Source organism: Danio aesculapii, chromosome 5 (genome assembly GCF_903798145.1).
Source record: "Danio aesculapii chromosome 5, fDanAes4.1, whole genome shotgun sequence".
Taxonomy (NCBI): domain Eukaryota; kingdom Metazoa; phylum Chordata; class Actinopteri; order Cypriniformes; family Danionidae; genus Danio; species Danio aesculapii.
The window spans coordinates 36,910,008-36,936,757 of record NC_079439.1 but is presented as its reverse complement, the minus strand read 5'-3'; the positions used below and the strand labels follow the sequence as shown (position 1 = coordinate 36,936,757).

At 41.1% G+C, this 26,750-nt stretch overlaps 1 protein-coding gene across 1 annotated transcript; it reads left to right on the top strand.

The window, feature by feature from the left end:
• The first annotated feature begins 1,666 nt into the window (after window positions 1-1,666).
• eda2r (ectodysplasin A2 receptor) lies at window positions 1,667-26,409 on the top strand. Its single transcript, XM_056458088.1, has 7 exons — window positions 1,667-1,795; window positions 3,326-3,416; window positions 4,490-4,668; window positions 4,829-4,917; window positions 18,828-18,995; window positions 19,105-19,209; window positions 22,389-26,409. The coding sequence occupies exons 2-7, from the start codon at window positions 3,333-3,335 to the stop codon at window positions 22,772-22,774; spliced, it is 1,011 nt and encodes a 336-aa protein (XP_056314063.1). The 5' UTR covers window positions 1,667-1,795; window positions 3,326-3,332; the 3' UTR covers window positions 22,775-26,409.
• Window positions 26,410-26,750: the final 341 nt, after the last annotated feature.

Genomic DNA, 26,750 nt, shown 5'->3' with positions numbered 1-26,750 from the left:
CAAATCTACACTTCTGATAAGGAAGTGTGTGATGTGGAAGAGGACAGGAACAGCTATGATAAGATTCAGGGTGAGGTGAGCACACATGTCTTTATCTACACTGTAAAAAGTATCAGTTAATTAACAGGTTTTGTATTACGCACTTCACTGTTTGTTTTATCTATTTATTTACGGTTCTGTCAACTTCATATGTTAAAAATTCAACTGTGGAGTTTAACAAAGTGACTTTTTAAGTGAATTTTTAAGTGAATTTTAGTACTTTGAAAAAACTATTACAAATAATATTTCAGGAACTAAATCAGTAAAATAAGAAAATATTACTGTAAGTTTATTAGCAGGTTATAGTAATGTTATTTACAATAGCAACCCACTCAAATTACCCATTCAAATTTCTAAATAAAATGCACTTTTTCAACTTTTCAACATTTCACAAGAAGTTGTTGGGATCAATGTAATAATACAATTCAAAACCAGGATTAAAAAATGATCACAAAATATGAAAAACTTAATTTATATATATTTTTACAACACACAACGGCAATGACTGAACTATCAGTTTGACTGGTAAAACCTTTCTGTTAATATAAAATCCTGGTGTTCTGTAATTCAAGTTGCTTAAGACTGGTTAAGGGACAAAACAACCTGTCCATAACACTGTCTCTGACCTGGTCTAAGTTCAGACACAACAACCCTGACAAAATATAAAACTACTCTGTCATGCACTCTCTCCCACTTTCCCTATCTGTTATTTCTTCCTTTGCCAAAACCACTACGAATGCTATGCAAGGCTACAGTGCCCTCCTACTCTCTCTCTCTCTCTCTCTCTCTCTCTCTCTCTCTCTCTCTCTCTCTCTCTCTCTCTCTCTCTCTCTCTCTCTTTCTCTCCTTCTCTCACAAAAATATACATGTCTTTGCAGTTATCTTTTCATCAACACGTATACCACAATCGCTCGCACAAAACATTCTTCACTTAGCTCAACATTTTCAGAATAGTTTGTGTGCGATAATTGCAGAGAAAATTGATCTGAAGATGAAAGTAAACATGACCTGCTGTGAGCTGCAGCGTTCAACTTAAGGTAATGCACTCTAATAATGCAATGCAACACAATGCAGAGTACCATAATGATTGTTACACAATGAGATGAGCTGAAATGAATATGATGCATTGTCATGTTGTAAACCGAAATGAATTGTTATGTAATTTAAATCTTTTTTAGTTACGTAAGGTCATTCAAAGCCACTTCAAAGGTCAATGCGTTCATTATCGCCACCTTGCGTTCATAAGATGTTGCTGCGGTAAAAACTTCGAGTAAAAGTTTTAAACGTTTTCATTTGAAAAAAATATTTAATCTTAATCAGTTTAGATATTTGTTTTTCGTTTTGTTTGGTTTAAATGCACTTTACATTTATATACAGGATGTCTGTGGTTGAGTTGATGTGCCACAAGATACCAAACAGATATCGTTCTGTTTCAGATTCAGTCGTATAACAGAAATGCCGCTATATAGCAATTTCTATTCAATCACATTTCTTAATGAGATGACTTTGAGATGGTGTACGCGCATCCCAATTCTCCTTAGACTGCAGCGGGTTTGAGTCGCATTAGTGTGAACATGTCTTGACATGCCTCCTGTCTGTCCCCGAGCGCAGCGCACTGCAGCGCACAGGGCAAATGTGCCAGTCAACAGCTTCAACCACAAGCTAAATTGGACCGAATTTACCCAAAGCCACAGGAGACGTTTACTTTAATGGGACAGAGAATTAAGTGACTGCCGAGAGTTGCCCCTGCTACAATGTAAGTGCGGATGAAAGTGTCCCTAATACGTGAGTTTACAGGAGATTGATGATTAGTAGCCGGTGCGCTGCTCTCTACTTCTGAATCGTAGCTGTGCGCCCTACTTAGTTCAGTTTGAGCACCTTTCTTGTGTTTTATGCCTCGGGAAGATTATTCCCAGCAGATCATTTAACGGAGGTATTTTTGTTTTAGATGGCACCTGAATGTGCGCTCTCTCTTGATCTGTTTCTCCGTGTTCTCAGATTGAGAATGAATGAACGCGAATGGACATTAATCTTTATTATCGAAACGAATGTACACCCTGAAGCTGACTATACGGTGTAGCCTATATTCCACGAAATAAGCGGGACTGTTTTCTTTTCTTTTGTGTTTCTTTTATTTTCAGTTAGCAGAGCGATATCAATTAGTCGATTTAATATGCATATATCTGAGGATATGAAAAGCTGCAAATATTACTGTTATTAACAATCTATATAGTTTTAACTAGTAGTGATTTATAACTCGTTCAAAAAGTCCTTTTTTCCACTAGATTGCCTACAATAAACATAAAAGAAAGGACTGTTTTATTTTAATATATTTTTAAACAGTATGATCTAAACCGCTTTTTCAGAGTTCCACTATAGCTAATAAATTAAATAGACTGTGAAATACTTCTTAAATTGATTAGTTCTACATTTGTGCAGATTCTGTTTAAACAATTGTGTAATATTTAACGTTTCCTAAAAAAAAAATGAATGAATGAATGAACTAAATCCCATTCTGAATTACAATATTAACCTAAAAGAAATGTAATGTTCCTTAAATTAAAACTTACTATTACTATTAACTATAATAGTTCAATATGTTCCAGTAATGGTACAGATATAAATTATACAACAATTTAAAAGCTATCTAGGTTAAATTGGGTTTTGAATAAATTTTTTATTTGCAAATTCAAAGACAAAAACTGAACTACCCTGTACAAAAATCTGGTTTAAAAGTGGTAGCTGTGGGTGAGGAAATTTACTGTATAACAAATATTGACAATTATCCAGAATTTACTGAATGGCACATTGTGTTGCTGTCTGCATATTTTACAAATTATAACTGTTTTCCATCAAGTGATAATGTTAATATCCATTTGAAAAATCAAGTTATGCAATTTGCCTCCAAATGTACTGATAATGTATAAAATATGTCAGTAAAACATGACCAATAGCATGACCAATCACATGAAAACCGTATACCATCACATGATGCTAAAGTAACATAATAAACATTTACTTAATAACAGAAAAAGTACTGAAACACCTATACTGATTAAAATAAATAAATAAATAAAACTATTTTAATGTGACAAGAATCACTGGATACTTTTACGTTTTTTTCCACTGTGGATTACAATTTAATTACTAATTTTAACAAACCAAATATACATTATTTTAAAGTAAAATACAATGTGATGTTAAACTATTGTTGTTCCATTGTGTTTGCTGTCATGCACAGTTGTGAGTGTGACATGTTTGAACTCTTTCTCTGACCTTCACACAGATATGGAATGGACTGTTTGACAGACGAGTATTATCACAATGGAGAATGTCACAAGTGCCCACAGTGCCCACCCGGCCAAGAGCTGAAAGAGGTAACAGAACGAGAGAGAGAGAGAGAAAATGCCCTACAGTGTGATAGAAATATTACTGTAAGACAAATGTTTGCAAAGTCATTCGATTCAAATAATCAACATTTGACAAGCCTAGGGGTTATTTGAAGAAAGCAACAGCTAACAATATAATTAACCTCACTTATTTTTAAATGCTTGTAGACGATCTGGCATGGATGATCCCCTGCAGTTAATGTCAACATCCCTTTTTGATTAAAGTTGTAAGATTGTATGCAGGCAACATAATACTGCTGTATTAATAAATATTTGATTTTGCTGTAAATGTTCATACTGATAGGGTGAACAGGTTCAGCAAGCCAATGATGGTTTGTTGGTCATATTAGATGGTGCTCAGTTGGTTTAGCTGGTCAACAGATTGGTCTCCCAGCCTGACCAGATGAAAACCACTCTAAAGCCAGCCAGCAGCCCTGCCCTTCCAAATGTTCACATATCACTTGTATTTTGGCTGTAGAAAATGGTGTAAAAACAGAAATTGCTTGTCAGATTCATGACTGATTACACAAAAAAATCATTCAATTTTGTTTTATTTAAACTTTTAATTGGAAAGGCTGCAATACTGTTATCGTAAATAATTTACCCCAATAGCTTTAACATAAAAAATATTTTTATAGTTGACTGCTGGTTTAATAATTCTTGACTAAAATATAACATATCTAAAGATTAGTTGTTCTAATTATATTTGTCCTCAATAGTTTGCTATAGTTTAATAATCCTAAAAACAAAACAAAAATGCAATTGAACAGTTAATAAATATCTTTCTGTGCAATTTTACATATAAAATTAATAGTACTCAAAATAATACTGTTTAAATGTGATGTTTTTTTAAAAGTCTGGACCTAGGTTTATGTTTAAAGACATCATGTGCACAATGTGAACATGCTGCAATGTCACATGTCTGCCACCAGAGGCTTAAGCGTGACCTTAAATGACTTCAAGACTGGGCTTGGTTACAAAAGCTGCGTTCTCAGAAACTGTTTGACATCCAATGCACTTATCATGTTACTTAATATGTTTGTGTGCATGTGGGCTGTTAGGACTGTGGTTATGGTGTAGGTGTGCCGGCTGTGTGTGGCGTCTGCGATGTACGGTGGTTTAAAGAAGACTGGGGTTCTCACCCTTGTGGATTGTGCCAGAACTGCCGCAGACTCAACAGACACCAAACCAAGCGCTGCACACACACAGACAACGCAGTGTGTGGAAACTGCCTCCCAGGGTGAGACTTTCTCACACACGGAACAATACTACCAAACATGATTTCTCTAGCTGATAATTGCGATCATCCCACACAAAACACAACTTCACACCCAAATTTGTATAAGAACACACCTGTATCTTGGTTTTCAAAAAATAAATGCTTTTATTTCTTACTGAAGTTTCTACAGCAAAATGCGGCTGGATGGATTAGAAGACCTGGAATGTCTTCCTTGTGGACCCACCCCTTTCCGAAACATACAGTGTAGCCGTGAGTACCAAACCGAAAACACACCAGCATGACTTTTCAGTCTGAGCACCGTGTCAAATTTAAAGCATGTCTCCGGACCCCTAAGTTCTGCTCAACCCTGTTACACTTCACCCATCTTTTGTATTTTTTTGAACAAAATACATCCTATTTATTTGCCCCTTAAGAGCCATTTCAGGGTTAAACTGTAGTGGATTTGATGCTACAGGAAAATTTCTTAAAGCGATAGTTCTACATGTTAATAATTACTAACACTCATGTCATTTAAAAAACTTAAAAATCTTCATTAATCTTGGAAGACAAATGAATATACTTTTGATGAAATCCGAGAGCTTTCTGAACTTCCATAGAAAGGCACCAAGAACTTTGAGTGAAAAAAAATCACTTTCAGTTTTCAGCTGACATCTGTTTATTCTGATTTGAATCAGTAAGGCTGGGCAAAAATATGCAAGTGAAATGCAACTTAGTTGAAATCTTCACACATTTGCAAAGACTTCCTCTGTTTGTACATTAGGTGAGGGATGCATACACTCGTCCTGAACTGAAGAGATGCGTGCACAAATGTATTCCTGTTGCTTCATATAAATTGTCTGTTTTTTGACGAGGGTTTCGATGGTTCTGTTTTTGGTACCTTTCTGGGCTTTGAAAGTTTCATTACTCTTGCTGTCTATGGAGGATCAGAAAGCTCTCAGATTTCATCAAAATATCTTAAATTGTGTTCAGAAAATGAAAGGAAGGATTTGAATGACATAAGGGTGTGTAATTAATTACAGAATTTAAATTTTAGGGGTGAACTATCCTGTAAATAAATTTCCTCCTTTTAACAAAAGATAATTTCAACAAAAATCTTTTTAGGTAAATTTTGACCAAATTGCCATACAAAAATGGTTTATTAGTAAAATTCTGATTGCCACAACTGCTTCTTTGTTCACCATCCAGTGCTTTACATGTGTGGTTAGATGGCAACAAGAGTTTTTTTTATTCACACTCTATCACCGCATTTCAAACAGGATAATTCTGCCTTCAAAGGGTACATCTGACTAAAAACAAGCTATGACCGCCATATTGTAGGGTCGTTCCACACTTGGCACTTCAAAGGCCCCAGTGGAATAAATGATTTTAAAGGGTAGGATTTTCTACACTTGTTTAATTTGAGATGCTGTAATGCATTTCATCGGAGATCCCTTGATCCCTTCAAACCTCCCACTCTGATGGACAAACTCTGCATAGAGATAGACATAGCAATGATCCATTGAGGACTGGAGCACAATATTGGTGTTTCAAATGACAATTGACCAAAAAGCATAAGATCTGCATTTCTGCCACCTACAGGATTGGAGACTGTGGAAACATTCTGGATGGTGTAGCAGTGATGGAGAAATCAAACGATTTTCTTAGAAGCACATGCTTTAAATATGATTCACTCTTTCAAAGTGCTTGAAATCACATACTGGCAGAACCTGCTTGTTGACATGCTGTTAATGTTAACAAGCCCAGAAAAACAATCAAATTACAAAGGTTTCTATGAAAGTCTAATCTCTTAAACATAATCTAATAATCATTACATACCTATAAATATGAAGTAGCAGTATAATTTGTGTTTGTGTATTAATTTGCAGTGCTTTATTACCAGGCTAATTACTTTTTTAAAAATAAATGAATATTACTCTCCTTTTTTGTTATAATATGCACTGAACAAATCTGAACTATATATGAGACACTGGTTCAAGAGTTTAGTAAATCGAATCAGTCTGAAACGTTGAACCATCAGAATTTCACAACATTTTGAAGCCAAGGTTCAAAACAGCATAAAAAGATGAATCATTGTTTGCTGAAGTCACATGATTAGACCATTTATGCCCTCAGATCCACCACGTTTACGGTAAATGCATTGGTGCTAGGATTATATAATTCCTTGTTTAAAGCCATACTGACTATTCACATATTGTGTCTTTTTAGCTCTCGAGTTCATTTTTTTTAATGTAGAAGCAAATAGACAGGAAGTGGCGCGACTTGCACTTTCCATGTTTACATGTGAACAGTCCCGTAAACAGCAGTGAGCGACACACAGCAGATCATGTTCTTGCATCTTGGCATGTGGCTGTTTGTGTAAAGATGACGACATGCTGTTTTAGGATGGTTCTTTGCTGTACACCATCATTGTATTACGTTTACATTTACTAATTTAACAAAAGTTTTATCTCTGCTGTGTATTAAAAAATAGCACTTCCTGTGTTTTCATTCTGCTGGCTTGTTGTCTGCGCTGGTGACGATTATCTGTAAACCGATGACGTTCAGCCATCTAGCTCCCCCGTTTTAGTACTGTAATGTTGTGCTAGGCAGATACCCTTGTAAAAGGGTGCCAAAAATGTGGTATGGTACAGTTTGCTATTTTGATACTTCTTACAGTGGAAACTGATATAAAAAGTACCGCACCGTACCGTACTCTACAAAACCACACCGCTCAGTGGAAATGGGACATAAATTTATCCACCCACTTGGATATTCCTTCAATGTGCCGCAAAGTGCATTTAAATAAATCAGTTAACTGTTCTCTGATGTCTGCATAGTTGGGATGTGGCTTAGGTAATTTTAGAATTTCTCCAGAAAGTTTTATTTGTTCATGTATAACCTCAGGAGTTACCTTTAAAATAAATTCTCAGATTTGACCATATTTAGAAAGATCATGAATATTAATGTGCTCTGATCTGATGCTCCACATCTGTTGCCAATGTCTGCCCTTAAGCTTCGGTCACACTAAACTTTTCTCCCCATAGATTTGCATTCATAGTAGGCATGGGACGATAACTGGTTTTAAGGTTAACCACGGTTTGGAAAAGTCTAGGTTTTAAAACTGCAGAAATTTTCTGTTACACCATTCCCAAGGTAAATTTAACGCCTGTTTCACACCGCAAGCGAAAGCAGTGCATGAGCAGAGCGTGCGCAGCGCGTATGAAAAGCAGAAGCAGCACACAGACGTTTGCCTTTCACACCAGCTGCGTCTGCAGCGCGCAGCTCTTTGGCTGCTTGCTGCAGAGCTTAATTTATCTCTGTCTATTCTATCTGGTTACCTATCTCTCTCTATATACAAATACACTTTTAAAAAAACTTTTCATCTGCACCAAGGCTCGCGGCAACCTCCTCCTATGCTGTTTCTTTAACCTGCAAGTCTTTATTTTACAAATGATATAGATCATACAGTACTGCATGCTTCTCAAGCTTTATGAGGAGTGTCATTCATGTCATTTGGTTTTTGATTGTCAGGTTGTTTTAGGCCTAGTTATAATAATTTTTATTCAATATAGTTATAATGATATTTATACAAGATCAAACTAGTGTTACTTTCTCCGCTTCAGTAATGTCCAGTGGCAGAGTAACAGCTCGTGCAAAGGATGAGTCGTACAAAAGTAATCAATGGATGCCCTTCTTTTACTATTTTCGTGTTGTCAGGTTCACAGTACAAAACAGCTCCTGGGTGGAATAACTTGAGTGAACATAAAACAAAGCCGAATAAAGCTTTCTTCCTCTGCTTCAGCAGCATAGCACACGGCGAGCTCACATCATCCAGCATGCGTGTCGAACTACACTATCCACAATACACTTCGCTATGGACTACAACTCGCGAGAATAAATATTTTGGGCCTAAATAAATGTTTGTTGCAGTTTTTAATCGTTTAAGGTCATTTGATTGACTATATATAAATCAGTGGATATTATTACCGCATTTATTGGGTAAAATTGCTACTTTTACTGTCATTCAATGTGTTTTGGTCTTTATCAATGCACTGTCACTTTAATTGAGCGTGAGCAGCGCGGCAAAAATAGACCCAGCGCCGAAACTATCGCGGCACTGACGCGCTGCTGCTGTGTGCGGTATGAAAGCTCTAATCTGTTAACATGGACGCCGAAAAAACACGCGCTGCTCACGCTCTGCTGACGCTTGCGGTGTGAAACAGGCTTAAGGTTTTTTAATGTATTTTTCATTCATTCATTCATTTCTTTTTGGCTTAGTCCCTTTATTAATCTGGGGTGTGAACCACCAACTTATTCAACATATGTTTTACACAGTGGATAACCTTGCAGCTGCAACCCATCACTGGGAAACATCCATACTCATTCACACACATACAGTACGGACAATTTAGCCTACCCAATTCACCTATAGCACATGTCTTTGGATTGTGGGGGAAACCAGAGCACCCGGAAGAAACCCATGCCAACACGGAGAGAACATGCAAATTCCACACAGAAATGCCAACTGAACCAGCGACCTTCTTGCTGTGAGGCGTACGTGCTACCCACTGCGCCATCATGCAGCCCTAATGTATTTTTATGTGTTGTAAAGGAATCTGTGTTTTTGAAACTAATGACAGCAGAAGTAAATGACTTATTTTAACCATTTAGCTGGATATGTTTACTGTTTCAAAATATTATGTTTCTTAAAATAAAATATATTGCTCAGTGGAGAAAATTTGTATTTATTTATTTATGTACCCAGACATTTAAAAAGAACTTATTTTAGAGCAGTAATCACAAGACCGTGATACCGTGAAACCGTGGTATTTTTATCCAAGGTTATCATACCGTCTTAAACTTATACTGGTCCATACCTAATTCATACACAGGCAAATGTGTCAGACCGGCAGCACAAGCTAGTGCAAGAAGTTTCACAGTTCATTGCGTTGCAAGGTTTAAGCTTGGTGAACTCTGACCTGCAAAATCTTATTACGTGACTGAATAAGACCAATCGAAGACCAAAACATGATCTCTCTGTACAGAAATTTAAAATAAGGAGAAATCGCTCGCTTTTTTATGTCTAATGATCTTGTTTAATACCACCTCTTTTCATAGCACCATACGACAGAATTTCGCAAGCTCAAACTCTAGTGTGACTGCAGCATTATACAGACATTGTGATGTACTGAAGTAAACACATGCAACATAATCATACTTCATTTGTAAAAAAAAACTAAATAAAATAAGATAAAATAAATAAATAAATGTAAATGCCTTTTTAAAGGGCGACGCAGTGCTGCAGTAGGTAGTGCTGTCGCCTCACAGCAAGAAGGTCGCTGGTTTGAGTCTCGGCTGGGTCAGTTGGCGTTTCTGTGTGGACTTTGCATGTTCTCCCTGCGTTCGCATGGGTCTCCTCTAGGTGCTCTGGTTTCCCCCACAGTGGAAAAACATGCGGTACAGGTGAATTGGTTAAGCTAAATTGTCTGTAGTGTATGAGAATGAATGTGAATGTTTCCCAGAGATTGGTTGCAGCTGGAAGGGCATCAGCTGCTTAAAACATGTTGGATAAGTTGGTGGTTCATTTCGCTGTGGCAACCCTGGATTAATAAAGGGACTAAGCCGAAAAGAAAATGAATGAATGAATAAATGCCTTTTTAAATATTTTAAAATCTCACTAGAAAATGAAATGCCTTGGGCATGCATAATAATGATCCCATATGAACGTAACAGTCTGACTTTGTTCTAATTGGCCTTTTTTCCACAAAGATTTTACAATCACCCAATTTGTATAAGAAGTAAAAAGCAGTTTTTGAGGCTCACTGAGTGTTATATCCATGTACTGAACTCCTATTATTCAGCTATGCCAAGGTATGTACAGATTTTCATTTTATGGCACCTTTAAATTGGCTCCACTCATGACAGACAGGTTGGTACAACATCAGAGTGAGTACAAGATGACAAAACTCTCACACACATCCACAGAAATACAAACCAAGGCTAATGTGCATTTAACATGTGCATTCATATTTTGATTTCATGCTCAAAGATAATTCATCATGTTCTCGTCCTTTCAATGCTTATTACGCTCTTATAGTCTCTTCACCCCTGCACTCTCTCATGCTCTTATCTGTGCTTCAGCCTCTTTATTCCCTCTTTTCACGCTGTTTTATCTCTATTCTCTTTATTCTCTCAATGTGATTACGAGTGAAGTAAGAGGGGAGATATTTATCCAGGACGGATCAGTCAATGCCCTGTGAAAGTGCTCAGCACGGACTGAGGGTCGATCCTCCCTTAACCCACTCCATCATGCATTGACAGAGGTCTTTTAGCATTCTGCTGATCAGATACACTGCCAGCAACAAGAAGAGGCAAACGTTAAGAAAGAGGAAAGCGGACAGAAAATGGCAGTTGTGGTTGTAGTGTTTTTAAAAGTGAGAATCATTGTGTAATGAAATGCAGTGGTTATTGAGTGAGGGTATTTCCACACCTGGCTCATTTGCAGAGTTTGTTTTGGAACCTGGCACGTTTTCTCCCTTGTTTGGTTTGTTTAAGCATATATGAACAATCATGGCAATCATGCTCAAATCTACACCAAAATAATTGGTCTGAGATCGCCTGAACGAAGTGGTCTCGGCCAAATTGCAAACAAACTCTGCTGTGGTTCAGCTGGGGTGAGAAAGCAATTTGACCCCACAGACCAATGAACTGTAAACGTCTTAATTCATAACAGGAAACGTGTTACAGAAAAAGCAGCAATGTGCGATTGGGAGAGTGAGAACATAAGTTTGAGCAAATTAGTTTTTAATGTAATCATACGTTAAAAAACATGCACCTCTTCATCTTAGAAAGCTGTTTGCCTTTTCCTTTCTTATCTATATTTTTTATACAATTTATATTATATTATTTATATTATAATTCAATAAAATTATATTCATGCCACAGTTTACAAAAGTTCAATTCGATTCAATTCATGTTTACTTCTATAGCACTTTTACAATGTAGATTGTGTCAAATCAGCTTAACATAGAAGCTCTAGTAAATTGAAACTGTCAGTCTAGTTTTCAGAGTTGAAATTTAGTTCAGTTCAGTGTGGTTTAAAATTTCACTGCTGAAAGTTCAAACACTGAAGAGAAAATCCATCAATGCGCAGCTTCACAAGTCTCAAACCAAGCAAGCCAATGGCAACAGTGGAAAAAAACAAACTTCACCAAAAAGTCAAAAATCAAAAAAAAAAAAAAAGCTTTAGGTGTAATAAACTGGAATGCATAATACAGCTGGGTTTTTAAGTTGTTTTTAAAGATCTGTGTGAAGGGGATTGTTTTAACAACGGTCATGTATAGAGTGGGGGGTCAACACGTCATGTTTTTTCCTGGGAATAATATTTCCAAATGACCTGTTGACATGGAATTAAACCAGATTTTGGTAAAAACACAAATGATACAAACATAAAAATATAACAAAGCTAATATTAATTTACACAGGGTTGCTGAATAACTTCGAAAAGATTTCAGCTGCTGTCTGGGCTTTCACTTCCTTTTTGCACCTCCCGTTCTTCATGTGTCCAGTACTTTTTTTGTGTGTCCTTTCTTTTTATTACACATAACGCTACGGTTACTAAAGTAACCCTTCGTTCCCCGAGGGGGGGAACGGAAATGCTATGTGGAAACTTCCACTATGGGGATTTCGTCAGAATCCAATCATCTGAAAGAGTATAAAAACGGGCCAATGAAATGCCAATGAGTTGGCAGCGTCAGCGTGCACAGCTGGCGTCAATGACAATCAGTCATGCTATAAAGACGCAGCCAGTGCCATGCTCGACATCCTTTTCTAGCTGAAGAGACTTTCACGCTCAACAGCTAAGGGACAATCGTTGTGGCGAAGGAACATAGCATTTCCGTTCCCCCCCTCGGGGAACGAAGGGTTACTTTAGTAACCGTAGCGTTCCCCTTCGGATGGGGAACTCCAATGCTATGTGGAAACTTCCACTATGGGGAAATCTATGGAAAACGCCACAACGAAAGAACCTTACTGCGCCCCTGGCGAAGGGTGTGCCACGCAGTAGAGCAAGCGCACCTACAACGCCCCGAGACACAGTCTTCCAACGTGTCCCCTGGCCCTCACTTACCTGTTCAGAAACGGTTATATTTTTCGGGGAGTCGCAATAACCCTGTAAAAAGGTTTTGATACGACAGTACGTTGGGAAAGCGTTCAGTCCCGATAGGGAGGACGCTGCGGAGCTCACCTGCTACCCAGAGGGGAGACCTGGTGACAATCTATGGACCAGCCCAGAGATGGGGGGGTCCTAGCATAAGGATGGTTAGCGGGGAGGGAAGACACGAGCCTGCCCTAAAAGGGGGGACTATACCGTGGCTGTGTGAACGTATGGGATCGCCAGCGGGGATCACACATAGCAGGCACCTATACCCAGAACGCGGGCTGACCAGCGGGCATGCCGACAACGTAACGGGCCAACACCTGACTCCTCCGCTGAGTCAGGTGCTGGGGGCCTCGGAGGAACTCTGCAGGGTTCGCCAAAGAAATGGGGAACTAAACTGACAAAGCTGAAAAAGCGCACGTATCTCCGGGTTAGGGAGAGTGGCGCAGCAAGCGTGTTTCGACACCTCAACCGAATCGTTTCCTCAATCACCAAGGGTTGCCTAATACCCTTGAGGAAACCGGCTCCACTCGCAGATTGTAACCTTGCAAATGTATTGGGTGTCACCCAACCCGTAGCTCTACAAATGTCTGTCAGAGAGGCGCCGCGTGCTAACGCCCAGGAGGATGCGATGCTCCGTAATGGAGTGCGCTCTCACCCCCGGGGGACACGGCTCACCCTGGCCCAAAGGCGAGGGAGATGGCATCCACTACCCAGTGGGCCAACCTCTGTTTAGATACGGCACTTCCCATCTGCCGACCACTGTAATGGACAAAGAGCTGGTCAGAGGATCTAAGGCTCTGAGTGTGGTCCACATATATTCGCAAAGCGCGAACAGGACACAAAAATGAAAGGGCTGGGTCTGCCTCCTCCGCGGGCAGCGCTTGCAGGCTCACTACCTGATTGTTAAACGGCGTGGTAGGAACCTTGGGCACATAGCCGGGCCGGGGTCTCAGGACAACGTGAGAGTAGGCCGGCCCGAATTCTAGGCACGAGTCACTGACTGAAAATGCCTCCAGGTACCTAACCCTCTTAACCGATGCCAACACGACCAGCAGAGCTGTCTTCAAGGACAGAAATCTCAAGGATACTGAGTCGAGTGGTTCGAAGGGATCCCCACGTAGGCTCGTAGCACTACCGCGAGATCTCAAGAGGGTATGAGAGGGGGGCGGGGGAAAACATCCGCCTCGCACCTCTGAGGAACTGGATGATGAGGTTATGCCTCCCCACGGTGCCGCCATCCACGCATCATGATGAGCGGAGATGGTGGCCACGTAAACCCTCAGTGTGGAGTGCGACAGCCTTCGCTCCACCTGTCCTGAAGGAAAGAAAGCACAACACTGATCTGGCAAGATCGGGGGTCTTCTCGGCGAGAAGCGCACCACTCAGTGAATAGACTCCACTCCAGGGCGTAGGCATGCCTCGTAGAGGGTGCACTAGCCTGAGTGATGGTATTAACCACCGCCACCGGTAGGTTACCTAAGTCTTCCTCGTCGCGTCTTATGGACCCCACGTGGAGGTTCCACAGAACTAAGCGAGGGTGCCAGATGGTGCCCTGTCCCTGAGAGAGTAGGTCCTCTCTCAAAGGGACTCGCCAGGGGGGGCGTCGCGAGGAGGGAGAGTTCTGATATCCAGGTCCGGTTGGGCCAGGGGCGCAACTAGCAAGACCTGCCCCTCGTCCTCCCTGACCTTGCACAGAAACTGCGCGAGTAGGCTCACTGGGGGGAGTGCATACTTACGCATGACTCGGGGTGGAGTCGCCATTCTCCCGGGGAAGGAGCTGCCGTGAGAGCCTGTTGGCCGCACGGTTGAGCCCATCCGGGGTGTGAATAGCAAGCAGCGACTTCAGCCGCGTATGACTCCAGAGGAGCAGACGGCGAGCGAGCTGAGACATGCAGCGGGAGCGTATACCCCCCATCCGGATGGAATACGCTACCGCGGCCATGCTGTCCGTCCTGACCAGCACGTGTTGCCCCCTCAGCACCGGTAAAAAGCGGCGCAGAGCGAGAAACACTGCCAACAGCTCTAGGCAGTTGATATGCCAATGCAGCTGGGTTCCCCTCCACAGGTCCGCAGCAGCGTGCCCGCTACACACGGCCCCCCCACCCCATACTGGAGGCATCTGCCGAAACGACAGCCTGCCTGGACGCCTGACCTAGGGGCACACTGGCCTGTAGGAAGGAGGGGTCCTTTCCAGGGGGTGCGGGTGCGGTGACACAGCGCAGTGACAGTCACTCGGTGTGGGCCCGCGTGCCATGCGCGTCTGGGGACCCGATCGTGAAGCCAATGCTGTAGTGGTCTCATATGGAGCAATCCGAGCGGCGTGGCCGCGGCTACGGATGCCATATGCCCCAGGAGCCTCTGAAATAATTTCAGGGGGACCACTTTTTTTCCTGTCGAACTCTCTCAGACAGTTCAGCATTACCTCGGCGCGCTCTCGTGAGAGGCGCGCCTCCATAGTGATCGAGTCCAGCTCCAACCCGAGAAAGGAGATGCTCTGCACGGGGGCGAGCTTGCTCTTTTCTCGGTTGACCTGAAACCCCAACGGGCGGAGGTGCCGGAGCACCTTGTCTCTGTGCATAATCAATTGCTCCCGAGAGTGGGCTAAAAATCAGCCAGTCATCGAAATAATTGAGCGTGCGGATGCCGGCGAGCCGAAGGGGCGCGAGGGCACCCCCCGCGAGCTTGGTGAAAACTCGCGGAGACAGAGAGAGCCCGAAGGGGAGGACCGTGTATTGCCACGCTCGACCTTCAAACGCAAACCGCAGAAACTGCCGGTGGCGTGGAAGTGTGGAGATATGAAAATACGCGTCCTTCAGATCTATTGCTGCAAACCAATCCTGAGGACGAACGCATCGCGTGATGCGCATCTGCGTAAGCATTCCGAAGCGCAGCCTGTGAAGGCAGCGGTTCAAAATGTGCAGATATAGGATTAGCCATAGCCCACCGCTTTTTTTTTTTTTTTTTTTGGGGCACGATGAAGTGCGGGCTGTAAAACCCGCGCTCCATCTCGGCTGGAGGGCCGGCTCGATTGCATCCTTCGCCAGGAGGACAGCAATCTCCTCTCGCAAGACAGGGGCGGACGCAGGACTGACCCTGGTCGCCCGTGAACCTGGGAGGCCGTTTAGCGAACTGAATCGCATAGCCGAGTCTGGTCGTATGGATGAGCCATTGCGATGGGCTGGCCCGCGCTAACCAGGCAGGCAGAGCCCCCGCAAATGGTCCCACCCGCACGATCGCTGACGTGCCAGCGGCGGGGCAGCGTGGAGTGAGTGGGCTCATCCGGGGAGCGCTGGGGTCCCACAGGAGAGGAGATGTTCTCGTCTCGCACTCAAACTCCAGGAGAGGGGCTGGGAGTGGAGAGAAAGGAGACCGTTCTCTCGTGCTCCATGAGCCATTGGCGAAATGCACCGATCCTGCGAGCTGGAAGGCATAGCGTCCCAGACTGGCAGTGTTCGGGCTGTCACATCCGGAGGAGGGGAAAAGTGCTCTTTCACTGAGGATTTTGATGGCGTTTTTTTTTTTTTTTTTTTTACGCCTTTAAATAACGTGCCCCGCCCTCCAGCGGGGAAAGAGCAAATTCCCTCCTCCCCAGATGGCCCGCCTCAGGGACGCTTCGCGGTCCGTTTTACCGAACTTAGCGGCGCCCTGGGCGGGGGACGCTGGTTGCCGGCGCGATGCTCGGCGCAGCCGCGTGGCCGGAGGCGCAGGCGGGGGCGGCGAAGCAAAGCTGCGGGCGGGCGTCCTCGGCGAAAAAGCAGTGGATGTGGATGGCTCGGCGGGGGGGAGCGGTCATACAATCCCGCCGATAGAGACCTCGCCCATCGCCTCCGACTGCTCTATCACCGGCGTGAATTCCTGGGCGAATTCACCGCCAGTGTCGCCGAACAGGCCAGCCTGGGATATGGGTGAGTTAAGAAAGCGAACTTTGTCAACGTCACGCACATCACCAGGTTTAGCCTGAGGTGGCATTCCTGGATCACGGATGTGATCATCGTCCTTCCCAGGGCACACACAGCCGACTTTTTTTTTTTTTTTTTTTTTTGTAAGAGCATAGTCGGTTGCGGTGCGGAGCGCATGCTCAGTCCTGGGTCAGAACCATCCTCGCGCAGCCGGGCCAGCGCCTGCGCTTGGTAGCGCTGGTAGGTGGCCATAGCGTGCATGGTGAGGGGGAAGGCGCACGCAGCACACTGCGTGAGCCTACTGTGCCCATCCAGGAAGAAGGGGATGGGGAGGCTTAGAAGGTCTCGCCTTCATCCTCCACATCACACCCCTCTAATCGGTCCGGCCGCGGAGCTGGGGGATAAACCATCTCCAGAGCCACGGCCGAAGCAGCCTGGGGAAGCACAGCCGCAAAGTCTGCTTCTGGATTCGACGCCGCGCTCAAAGTCCCGGAGGGAGCGAGCGGGTTCGAATCCTCGTCAGACCTTGACAGCCCAACCTCCAAGGATGGTGAGGATGGAAGTGCACGCAGATCGGGCAGAAAAAAGTGCCCTCAGGACAGCGTGAGCTTACTGTGCACTTCCGGGAAGAAGGGGACGGGAGGCTTTGAAGGTCTTGCCTCCTTATATCCTCCACATACACCCATCTAGTCGGTCCGGCCGCGGGGCTGGGGGATAAACCATCACCAGACCCAGGGCCGAAGCAGCCCGAGAAAGCACGGCCATCACGTCTGCTTTTTAGATGCTAACGCCGCGCTCTCCTCCCCGGAGGGAGGGAGCGAGCGGGCTCGCATCCTCATCAGACAATGACAGCCCATCCTCCGATGCAGCGATGGACATCTGACCCCCGGTGTCATGAGGTGAGAGAGCGACCATCCAAGGACGGAGCGCTTCTCTTCACCTGAAGCTTGGATGGAGCGCGTGGAGGAGCGAGAGGTCCACGGCCCGGGGGCGGCGGATTTACTCTCACTGAAACCCTCAGATCTGCCCGAGTGCCAACCGCAGTGCGGGGGACAACTGGGGTGGGTGGCTCTTTTGCAAGAGCGAGCCGCGATCTTAACTGCGCAACAGACATGACATCGGTGATGGCATGCACTGCCCGCGAGCACCGCATTAACATGCTGGACCCCCAGACATGAAACGCTGTGCTCGTGCCCATCATCCGGGGATAGGAAACCACCGCATCCAGAAACGCACGGTCGGAGTGACGTCTTGAAAAAGACGCGCTGCACGACCGTGTTGCTCTTTTAGGAAAGCTTTTTTCCTATATACAAACCGCTCTTGGAGGACCGGACCCAAAGGACGCCAGGCAAGGGAGAAATACCCAGCTCGACCATCTGCCACTGCGTATACGCGCTCTGGACCGGGAGAAGCTGCTTCTCGATCTCTCTCTGTAGACACAGGTTGGAGATACCCTCAAAGACTCTCTCAGAAGCTTCGTGAAAGGCTCTGAAAGCGAAAGGATGTCGAGCATGGCACTGGCTGCGTCTTTATAGCATGACTGATTGTCATTGACGCCAGCTGTGCACGCTGACGCTGCCAACTCATTGGCATTTCATTGGCCCGTTTTTATACTCTTTCAGATGATTGGATTCTGACGAAATCCCCATAGTGGAAGTTTCCACATAGCATTGGAGTTCCCCATCCGAAGGGGAACCTAATTTGTAAACTAATTAGATTTGTTTTCTTTTCATACCTGCATTTCTTTGGTTGTTATCAACATCTGGTGAAAACTTAAAGTCAACAGGACCTTTAGAAATATGTTTTCTGAGAAAAATGGTGACGTGTTGAATACTTTTCAAACCTTTTCAAAACATTGTATTCTATGTAAAAACAACTTTTAAAACACAAATCTGTATTTAATTATGTAAACACAAAATCATGTACTGAATCTTAGCAATTTGTACATTTTTTTGTTTTTCAGTGATTGTCCAATTAACTTTTTTACTATTTGCTGATACTAACATTTGTAACAGACCTAAAACATACAACCTTAAAAGTACAGAATCAGTTGTTTCACATCAAAAAGTATGTGTAAATAACATCTGTGGCATTCTATGTGATTCTTCTGTTTTTTTTAGGAGGAGAAGTGACTGGTGTGGCAAAAGTCCAGACCTCAGCACCCCCTCTCACAAATGCTTCTTCCATTGTGACTGCCTGTGCAGCAACAGCCATCTTAACAACATTCCTGTTTGCCATTGTGTGCGTCACCTACCAGACTCGAGCTTCACTCAGGAAAAAGTGCACACGTATGTATATACTCACTCACTCTAAACATACATACAAAACCAGTAATTCATTGATCCATTGAGTCAATTTATTCAACCTCTACCAATCTTCATCCTAATCTACGTTCAGGTTGTTTATCACCGGCCAGTGACGGTCATTATGACAGTAATGCAGCATCAGTTGTAATGTCAACTCTACGCACAGTGACACAGGATGCAGAAGCGAATAGATCAAGTAAGTTTGCATGACATGCTATGAAGTACAACTTGTTTAGAGAATGTTAAGTGGGAATAAAGGCAGTGCCATCTGTAACGCATTATTATACACCACATGGCAAAACATCACCTTTAGAAAGAGATCCAAGTCCATTTAAAACAGACCTCTCAGCATGACAATATGGTTTCTAATGGGGGCCCGTTGAACACAGATTAGTCGTGTTATCTCATTATCTGTTACCATGGAAATGAAATAAACCTGATCCTATTTTCTGTTGTTATGCGTTCAAATGACCTTTAAATTCGGTCAATGAGACACTGAAAAGAAAGGCTCACAGTTTAAAATGGAAGGTAATTTTCTAAATAAATAAATAAACAACCTGCAACGTATTTCTCAAAAGTATGATCTTGGCAGATATTTTCCTCAAAATTCCACAACTGGGCGTTTATGTTGTCTGATGTTCTCTTTTATCTCTCACAGTTAATAATTTATTCTAGCGCATGTTTAATTTTAGGAAGGTTTCTAGACAACGTTTCATAAATTAAATGTTGTTAAAATTAAACATGCGCTAGAATAAATTGCTAATAATTAATAAATGATCATGGCTATTACTATTTAAAGTGAGTTTAAAGTTTAAATAAAGTTAGGCTTTAAGTTAAAGATGTTTACCAGGAGTTTAATTACAGCTGCACACGTTCTCCTGTCAAGTTTGTTTTTTTATAGATCACAATCTTTGAGTGAGAAGTGGCATATGAAATTTTACCCCTCCATTTAGGTCATACGTCATGTTTATATATGAGAGCCGTGATCTTTTTGTTTTTGCACAAGCTCTAAGCCATAATATCACAGACTGAAGGATTTTTCTGTCCTTCAAACAAAAAAACATTAATACAATATATAATTATTTTCATAACACTTTAGCCATTTCATAATGTCACGTCAGATGTTTTCATTGACTAAAACTAGACTGAAATGTTCACACATTTGCTCAACTAAAATTAAACAAAAACAGGAAAGTTAGATTAAATATGAAAAAAAAATCTATAAAAAGAACTTTTGGCACAGGACTAGGACTAAACTAGAATCTAGCAAAATTACCACAAAATGCTCTCTGATATTCCAATTATACTTAGAGTAAATTCATATTGTTAATAAGTTCATTTACCTAAGTAATCAGACTATTTACTAGGAAAATTACAGAGACCCGAAAGGGACGTGATGGTGGGAAAAAAAATTGGTGGAAGAAAAAAAACTGGGTGGGAGAAAAAAAACGGAGTGATAGGAAAACATATTTTTCAGGTTTTTGCGTTCCCTCGCAAAGATGTTTTGCGTTATTCTCCACAAACACCTATTCTCCCATATTTTACCATTCTATCCCACTTTCTTTACATTAAAGGGCACCTACAGTACGGTGAAAAATCTACTTTTCAAGCTGTTTGGACAGACATGTGTGTAGGTATAGTGTATAGACCATCATATTGAGCTGATATAAAAAAAAGAGTCCTTTTTTTTATTATTTAACTACATAAAAACGGTTGTTTTTTTTTCTCCCACCCAGTTTTTTTTTTTTCTTCCACCAATTTTTTTCCCACCACCACGTATCTTCCGGGTCTCCATAGAAAATAATGTTAGCACTGTATTGCACCAAACATAGTGTGCACACAATTTTTATACTGTATTGTAATGACATATTTCAAAAGCTTACAGCGATCGTGTGTGTATAATAGTTTTGGATTTTTCAGTGGTTTTAGTTTTTATTTCGTTTTAACTTTTTGTTTTCAAATTCAGTTAGTTTGAATTAGCTTTAGAGGCATATTTACTAGTTTTTATTCATTTCTATGTTTTGAAATTGCTTAGTTTTAGTTTCATTTTTATAAGTTTCAGTATTAGTTTTACATGTTTTTTTTCTAAATAAGGATATTTGTTAGGTGCAAGATTCAAAATCATCAGAATAAATATTGTATAATAAAAACTCAACCAAAGATAAATTTTTTTGAAACATGTATTCAGAGGACACATGAACATTACCATGTACCACTACCATCTACTCATCCACAAATTCAAATACAACAGCCTACAAGATAGCCCTAAGTACAATACGTGTGCAAGGCTGCTTCTGATGTTAGATACACAGTAGTGATGGGAAGTTCGGATATTTAACGGGAACTTTTGTGACAATCCTCCCATGTTTGGACTCAACATACCAAAAATATGTAGCCTAGTCAGCAATTATAATTTCAGTCAGTTAAAACATCAGCATGATCAGAAAAGGTTTCTTACAATTAAGTTTTGCAACCCAACTGAAGCATGATTCACTTATTTAAATTCCATTATGACTTTCTGTTATGAAAAAAAACTTGCGTTTCACCAGATCTTCTCATTTAAACCCTTGGTTGTTCAAGTTTAGTTCGGTCTCACCAGGCTGTCATGTACTGTTTGTGTTCGGTTCACCTGCTGAATCACGCATGTGCAGTGTTATCTGTTCCCTGCTTCTCAAATCGGCTCTCTATGTACTGTTCTAATACCTGAATAACTCAGGAAATGTTTATTTTGAGTCAGAGGAAGTACCAGGCATGTTAAAACGTAAGTAGTTTGTGGATAAGAGTGCTTACTGGAGACGCAAATCATTTCAAATGATTCAGTTTGATTTGGTGAACTACGTCAACACAGTTAAAAAGAAAGATTCGTTCGTGATCAGGATCACTAATTCGGAAATAAAACCCATTATTGGGCACAAATGTGTTAAATTAATAATTGTAAGTGTCTGCTCAGGTTGTATTTAATGCGGTCATTGTGCTTCTGTCATGTCCAATCATTGTTTTTGTCATTGTCGGTCTGGCAAATGGCATCAGAAATACAGACTCTGGGGTGCCGTACAGGTCAAACACCTGGCAGCCCGAAGTAAACTGATTTACTTCTAAAAGGCATACAGTAGGCTTATGTATTGAATACATTTAGAAAGACGTAGGACGTTTTTGCTATAATTTTAGTTTGTTGGTTTTGTATGTACACAATAGTTTCAGTTTGTTCTAGTTTAAAAGAAAGTTTTTATTTTTTATAGATATATAGTTTTATAGTTTTTATTTTTATTTCCATTAACGAAAATGTTTTTCATTTTTAGTTTTCATTTGTTTGTTTGTTTTCATTAACTATAATAACCTTGTTGTGCGTCTTACTTGTGCTCTCTGTCTTATAAGATCCCCGCCTGCCGTTTAATGACATCACCACTCTGCTGACCTCAGATCTTCGCCTGCATGGGTGCGAGGTTCTTCCTCTGGCACCAGAATCGGCCTCCACTGATCCTGCGACGGCACTCATCAGGCAGGCCACAGAAACACCTGATGTTGGCTCTTCGGACTCTGCCCTCTCCAGCCAGCATGTCATTCTCACTCTGCTAGGAGGACAGTCTACTGTGAGACCCTGCTGTGCCGTGGAGCAGCGGGCGGCCTGGGGGCTTCATGCTCCGGTAGAGTGCTCTGAACTAGACCTTCAGCACCTCTCCAGCAGCCCAGACCTTCAGACATACAAGCCAGAAATATCCCACAATGTCTGGCCTCAGACTCCAGTGCACCCTCAGGCCTGATGCTGGAGAGAGAAAGAGAGAGAAGGGAAAGTGGAAAAGCAGATTGTTAACGTGAGATCACAGATGCATATGTAAGGTAATGAGACGTTAAAAGATCTATCTCCCACGCTCTGTCCAACTTGTGTTTGATATTTATTTTGTGGAGTTCATTTAAGTGTGTTATAATCTGTTTGCTACGTCAGAAGTAACACCTCAGTGTAGTGAAGTCATAATGTGACAGTAAAAGTGACTTTTTTTTTCTCATGTTGATATAGATTTGAGTTAAACTGTTTATAGACCATGAAAAAAGGGGCTTGGTTCCATCCATTGGTTGTTGATTGGAGTGAGGCAGATCTGAATGCAAGCCTGTAGTCGATTTAAGGAAATGCCTGGCTGAATTACTCATAAAAAGATCAATAATGTGTATCAATAATGACGACTTTACAGGAATAATTCACCGCAAATGAAAATTCTGTCAATCTTTACCCACTGTTGTGCCATTCCAAACCCATAAGCTGCTACAATTTGACTCAGAGTTTGGATTCAGACACTTTTCATTGTTGCTCTCCAAGGAAAAGTCAGAAAACTTGAAATAGAGCAGACCATCCGTACATGTAACTTTTATATTCTTTTTATAGTAATTAGCCATGCTTTTTGATATTTTATAGATGTGGGTGCTATATTGTCGCTGGGAAAAACTTTTTATTAGCTCTTTAAAACGTGGTTTTTCATTTTTATTAATGAAAATAGAACCACAGGAATGACACGAGAGAGGGTGAGCAAATGATGACAAGTTTTTGGATGAACTACAGTACTGTTCAAAAGTTGGGTCAGCAAGCTTTTTTTCAATAAGTTAACATTGTTATTCAGCAAGAACACAGAAAATTGATTCAAAATGACAGCAAAGACAGTCAGATTCTAATTAAAACCTTGATTAAAACAGCATGACTGTTTTCAACACTGCCAACAACAACAATTGTAACTTTTATGAACGCTAAATCAGTGTATTACAATGATTTCTGATTGTTTATTTGACACTGAAGACCAGAGTAACAATGCTGAAATGACGTCTTTAAACATACTACACTCTTAAATATATTAACATAGAAAACTGCTGTTATAAGTTGGAATAACGTTTAACAACACTACAGTTATGACTGTGTTTAATCAAATAAGTGCAGCCTGAATGAGCAAAAGGTTACAAACTGGACCAACCCCAAAATTTTGAACAGTGGTGTACCTCTTTAAATTTTGTACAGTATGTCTCTGCTCAGTAAGCTCACTCCTGCTGTCTTCAATAAAAGCTCAGGAAATGGATCATATCCTCCTGAAGCCAAAAGCTACAGGCAGCTGCCACTGCACCTCAGTGATGCAGGTCAGGTTCTGCATTGGTCTGAACATGTTTGCTGCTTTGTGTTCAGTTAATCATACCAGACCTGCTGTAAAATCCTCTTTAACCTCCAGATACTGTTTACGATGATCACTTGATTTACAACTAACACTACAATTTTTCTTATGTCAGTTTAGAAGTACCTGAGATATTGTTTACTTTGCGAAGCTTTATTCAGTTTGGACTAAATTTTAGCACGCTGCCAAAACAAATCTAACCGTCTTATGTTTTAGACATGCTGCATTATCCTAACTTGGCAGCGCATTACTACTAAAAACCAACAAAACATGAAAAGCTATTAATATTACTCTACATTTCAACCCGTGTAAGAAATTATTTCAGGGAAAGGAACCCATTTTATTTATTCATTTTTTAAAGAGGTCAGGTAGATGTATAATAGATGTCTCAATATAGATTACTTAGCTAAAAACAGATTAAAATTTGGGCTGTCGATGAAAAAATAGTGCAAAAAAAGACTAGTCATCAAATACAAAGGAATGAATGACTACAGAAGTCGGTCTATTTGATGACTAGTCTATTTTTGGCCTAATCTTTTATTTAGCCTTGCTTTTGCCAGCTGTCTATATTTAGATGTCTCTTAAACATAAAAATCTTTATGAATAATTATCTCATGCCTCAAAGCTTCAAGTTTAAGATGTGGTATGGTGGATTAGCATAATTAACTATTTAAAAAATTCAAATGCAATATTGAAAAACTGCTTTAGTCTAAATCTAGCTTTCTTCTCATCAGTTGCTTTCATCTTACTTGAACACCAAGAACCACATGATGCTCTGTTGAGACTGTTAAATGCATCTTTTCAACACATTCATAGCATCTCTAACCTGTCAGCGCTGCGGGGGAAACTCATGTGAGCATGTGTCAATCACATTTCCCACTTTTTTAATTTAATAGCGGTGCAAAAGTGCAGGTGATAAAAGGGCCATTGTAATTTTATGCACAGCGTGAACATTCCAAGATTCTGGATGAAGACTTCAAGTTTAATAGTTGCCCAATAACTCAGGTTTCACGTACACAACCACTAACGTACAGTAAATGAACTGCAGAAAGGACATAATGTTTTCAATATTCGTAAAAACATTGTTTAATTTCATAACAACCGTGCATGTGCAAACCTGTTTCAAAATGCATGCATTACTGTCCTTTGAAGAAGGCTGCTGTTATTCGCCTGAGGTGCGAAGCCTATTGTAAGTACAAATGAGAATTAAGACATCAAGTGTTATCGTGTGGGCTGATGCCAGCACTTTAGTCAACAGGTGTGTCTGCGAATATACAAAGATGCGTTTGAGGTGGTTTGGTGGACAGATGCTGGTTGGATGTAGCAGATACTGCAAAAACCGTCTAATTATACAATATTGCAATGAATGCCGAAGACCAAATGGATTTTTTACACGTGCGCGGTTTTCCCGAGTGGCAAGCATCATTAGAAGGTGTTGGGTTCATTAAATTGAGAGTTCACACCAGATCATTCCGAATTGCCTTCCAGGAGGACTATTAAAAAGTGCCCACGCACAACACTTTCCAGGAGACATTCCCTAAAATGGTCCCATTATTCACTTCTTAGGCTTTGAGTTTGAAAGTTAAAGCAGATACATTCTATAAAATAATGCAACAACAAAAAACAAATCTTGAAATGAACAATTTGATACAATCTTCTCTGCTTTATTCAGGTTATGTTGAAGTGGATTTCAAAAACACATCAGTTTATTAGACCTATTTCCTGAGTAGTTTCAGAGTTGGCATTTTAAGTCGCTGGGAATGAGGCACAGCGATGACCTATTCAAAATGGACTGCATCCAAAAAGGCATTTAAAGCAATTGTTCCTCTTTTTTCACCTTAGATAAATATTGCTTTTCATTTAAAAAGCTAATTTAATAGCTTGAACATTTCAGCATAAAATGGGATTTTTTGTACTGTAAAATGATGCTAGTTAACATTTTATTTTCTGTACGTCTGCATTGTGATGTTCTGATTCTTCAGTGATTTCTGTTGATTGTAATATATGTGTGTACTGTATATATATATCAGAGTTTTATTTTTTTCTAAGATTATCATCGGTGTTGAGTGTGGCGTCCTATTATGTCAAAGTAAGAAATATGATGTTGTTGCTTTTTTACTGATTTGTTGACCTGAATGTATAAAGTGTTCTTGAATCAGGACCAGTATTGTGGAGGACATGCAATGGTGCTTTTATTGTCAGTGTTTTGTTTGAGTAGATTTCAAATAAACTGCTTTTTTACTTTTTGATATCACATTTACTTTGTTTGCTGGTTTAGCTCTCAACATACAAGTTGAAGAGTGTCACTAATGCAAAGTACTACTCTATAAAACATTAATTTAAAAAAAGAGATCAGACTGACAAAGGAATATACGTGACTGACACAAAATCACATGTTAAGATATGACCGCCACCTACTGTTCATTTGTGAGCACTAGACTAAGCTTTGTTTAATGCATCTTAATGCAGAAACTTTAGGTAGTTTGATCTGCCTCTTTTATCCTCGGATATGTTCAGGTGTACTTGCGTTTTACAATAAAAGGATGATAGCCAAAAATATGAGAGCTGAGAAATATAATTCAGGTAAAAA

Excerpts from the sequence above, each read along its gene's own strand:
- eda2r (XM_056458088.1), top strand. The coding sequence starts at position 3,333 with ATGGACTGTTTGACAGACGAGTATTATCACAATGGAGAATGTCACAAG. Across the intron at positions 4,669-4,828 it reads TGTGGAAACTGCCTCCCAGG|TTTCTACAGCAAAATGCGGC; the intron begins GTGAGACTTTCT and ends TTCTTACTGAAG. Across the intron at positions 19,210-22,388 it reads TGCAGAAGCGAATAGATCAA|ATCCCCGCCTGCCGTTTAAT; the intron begins GTAAGTTTGCAT and ends CTGTCTTATAAG.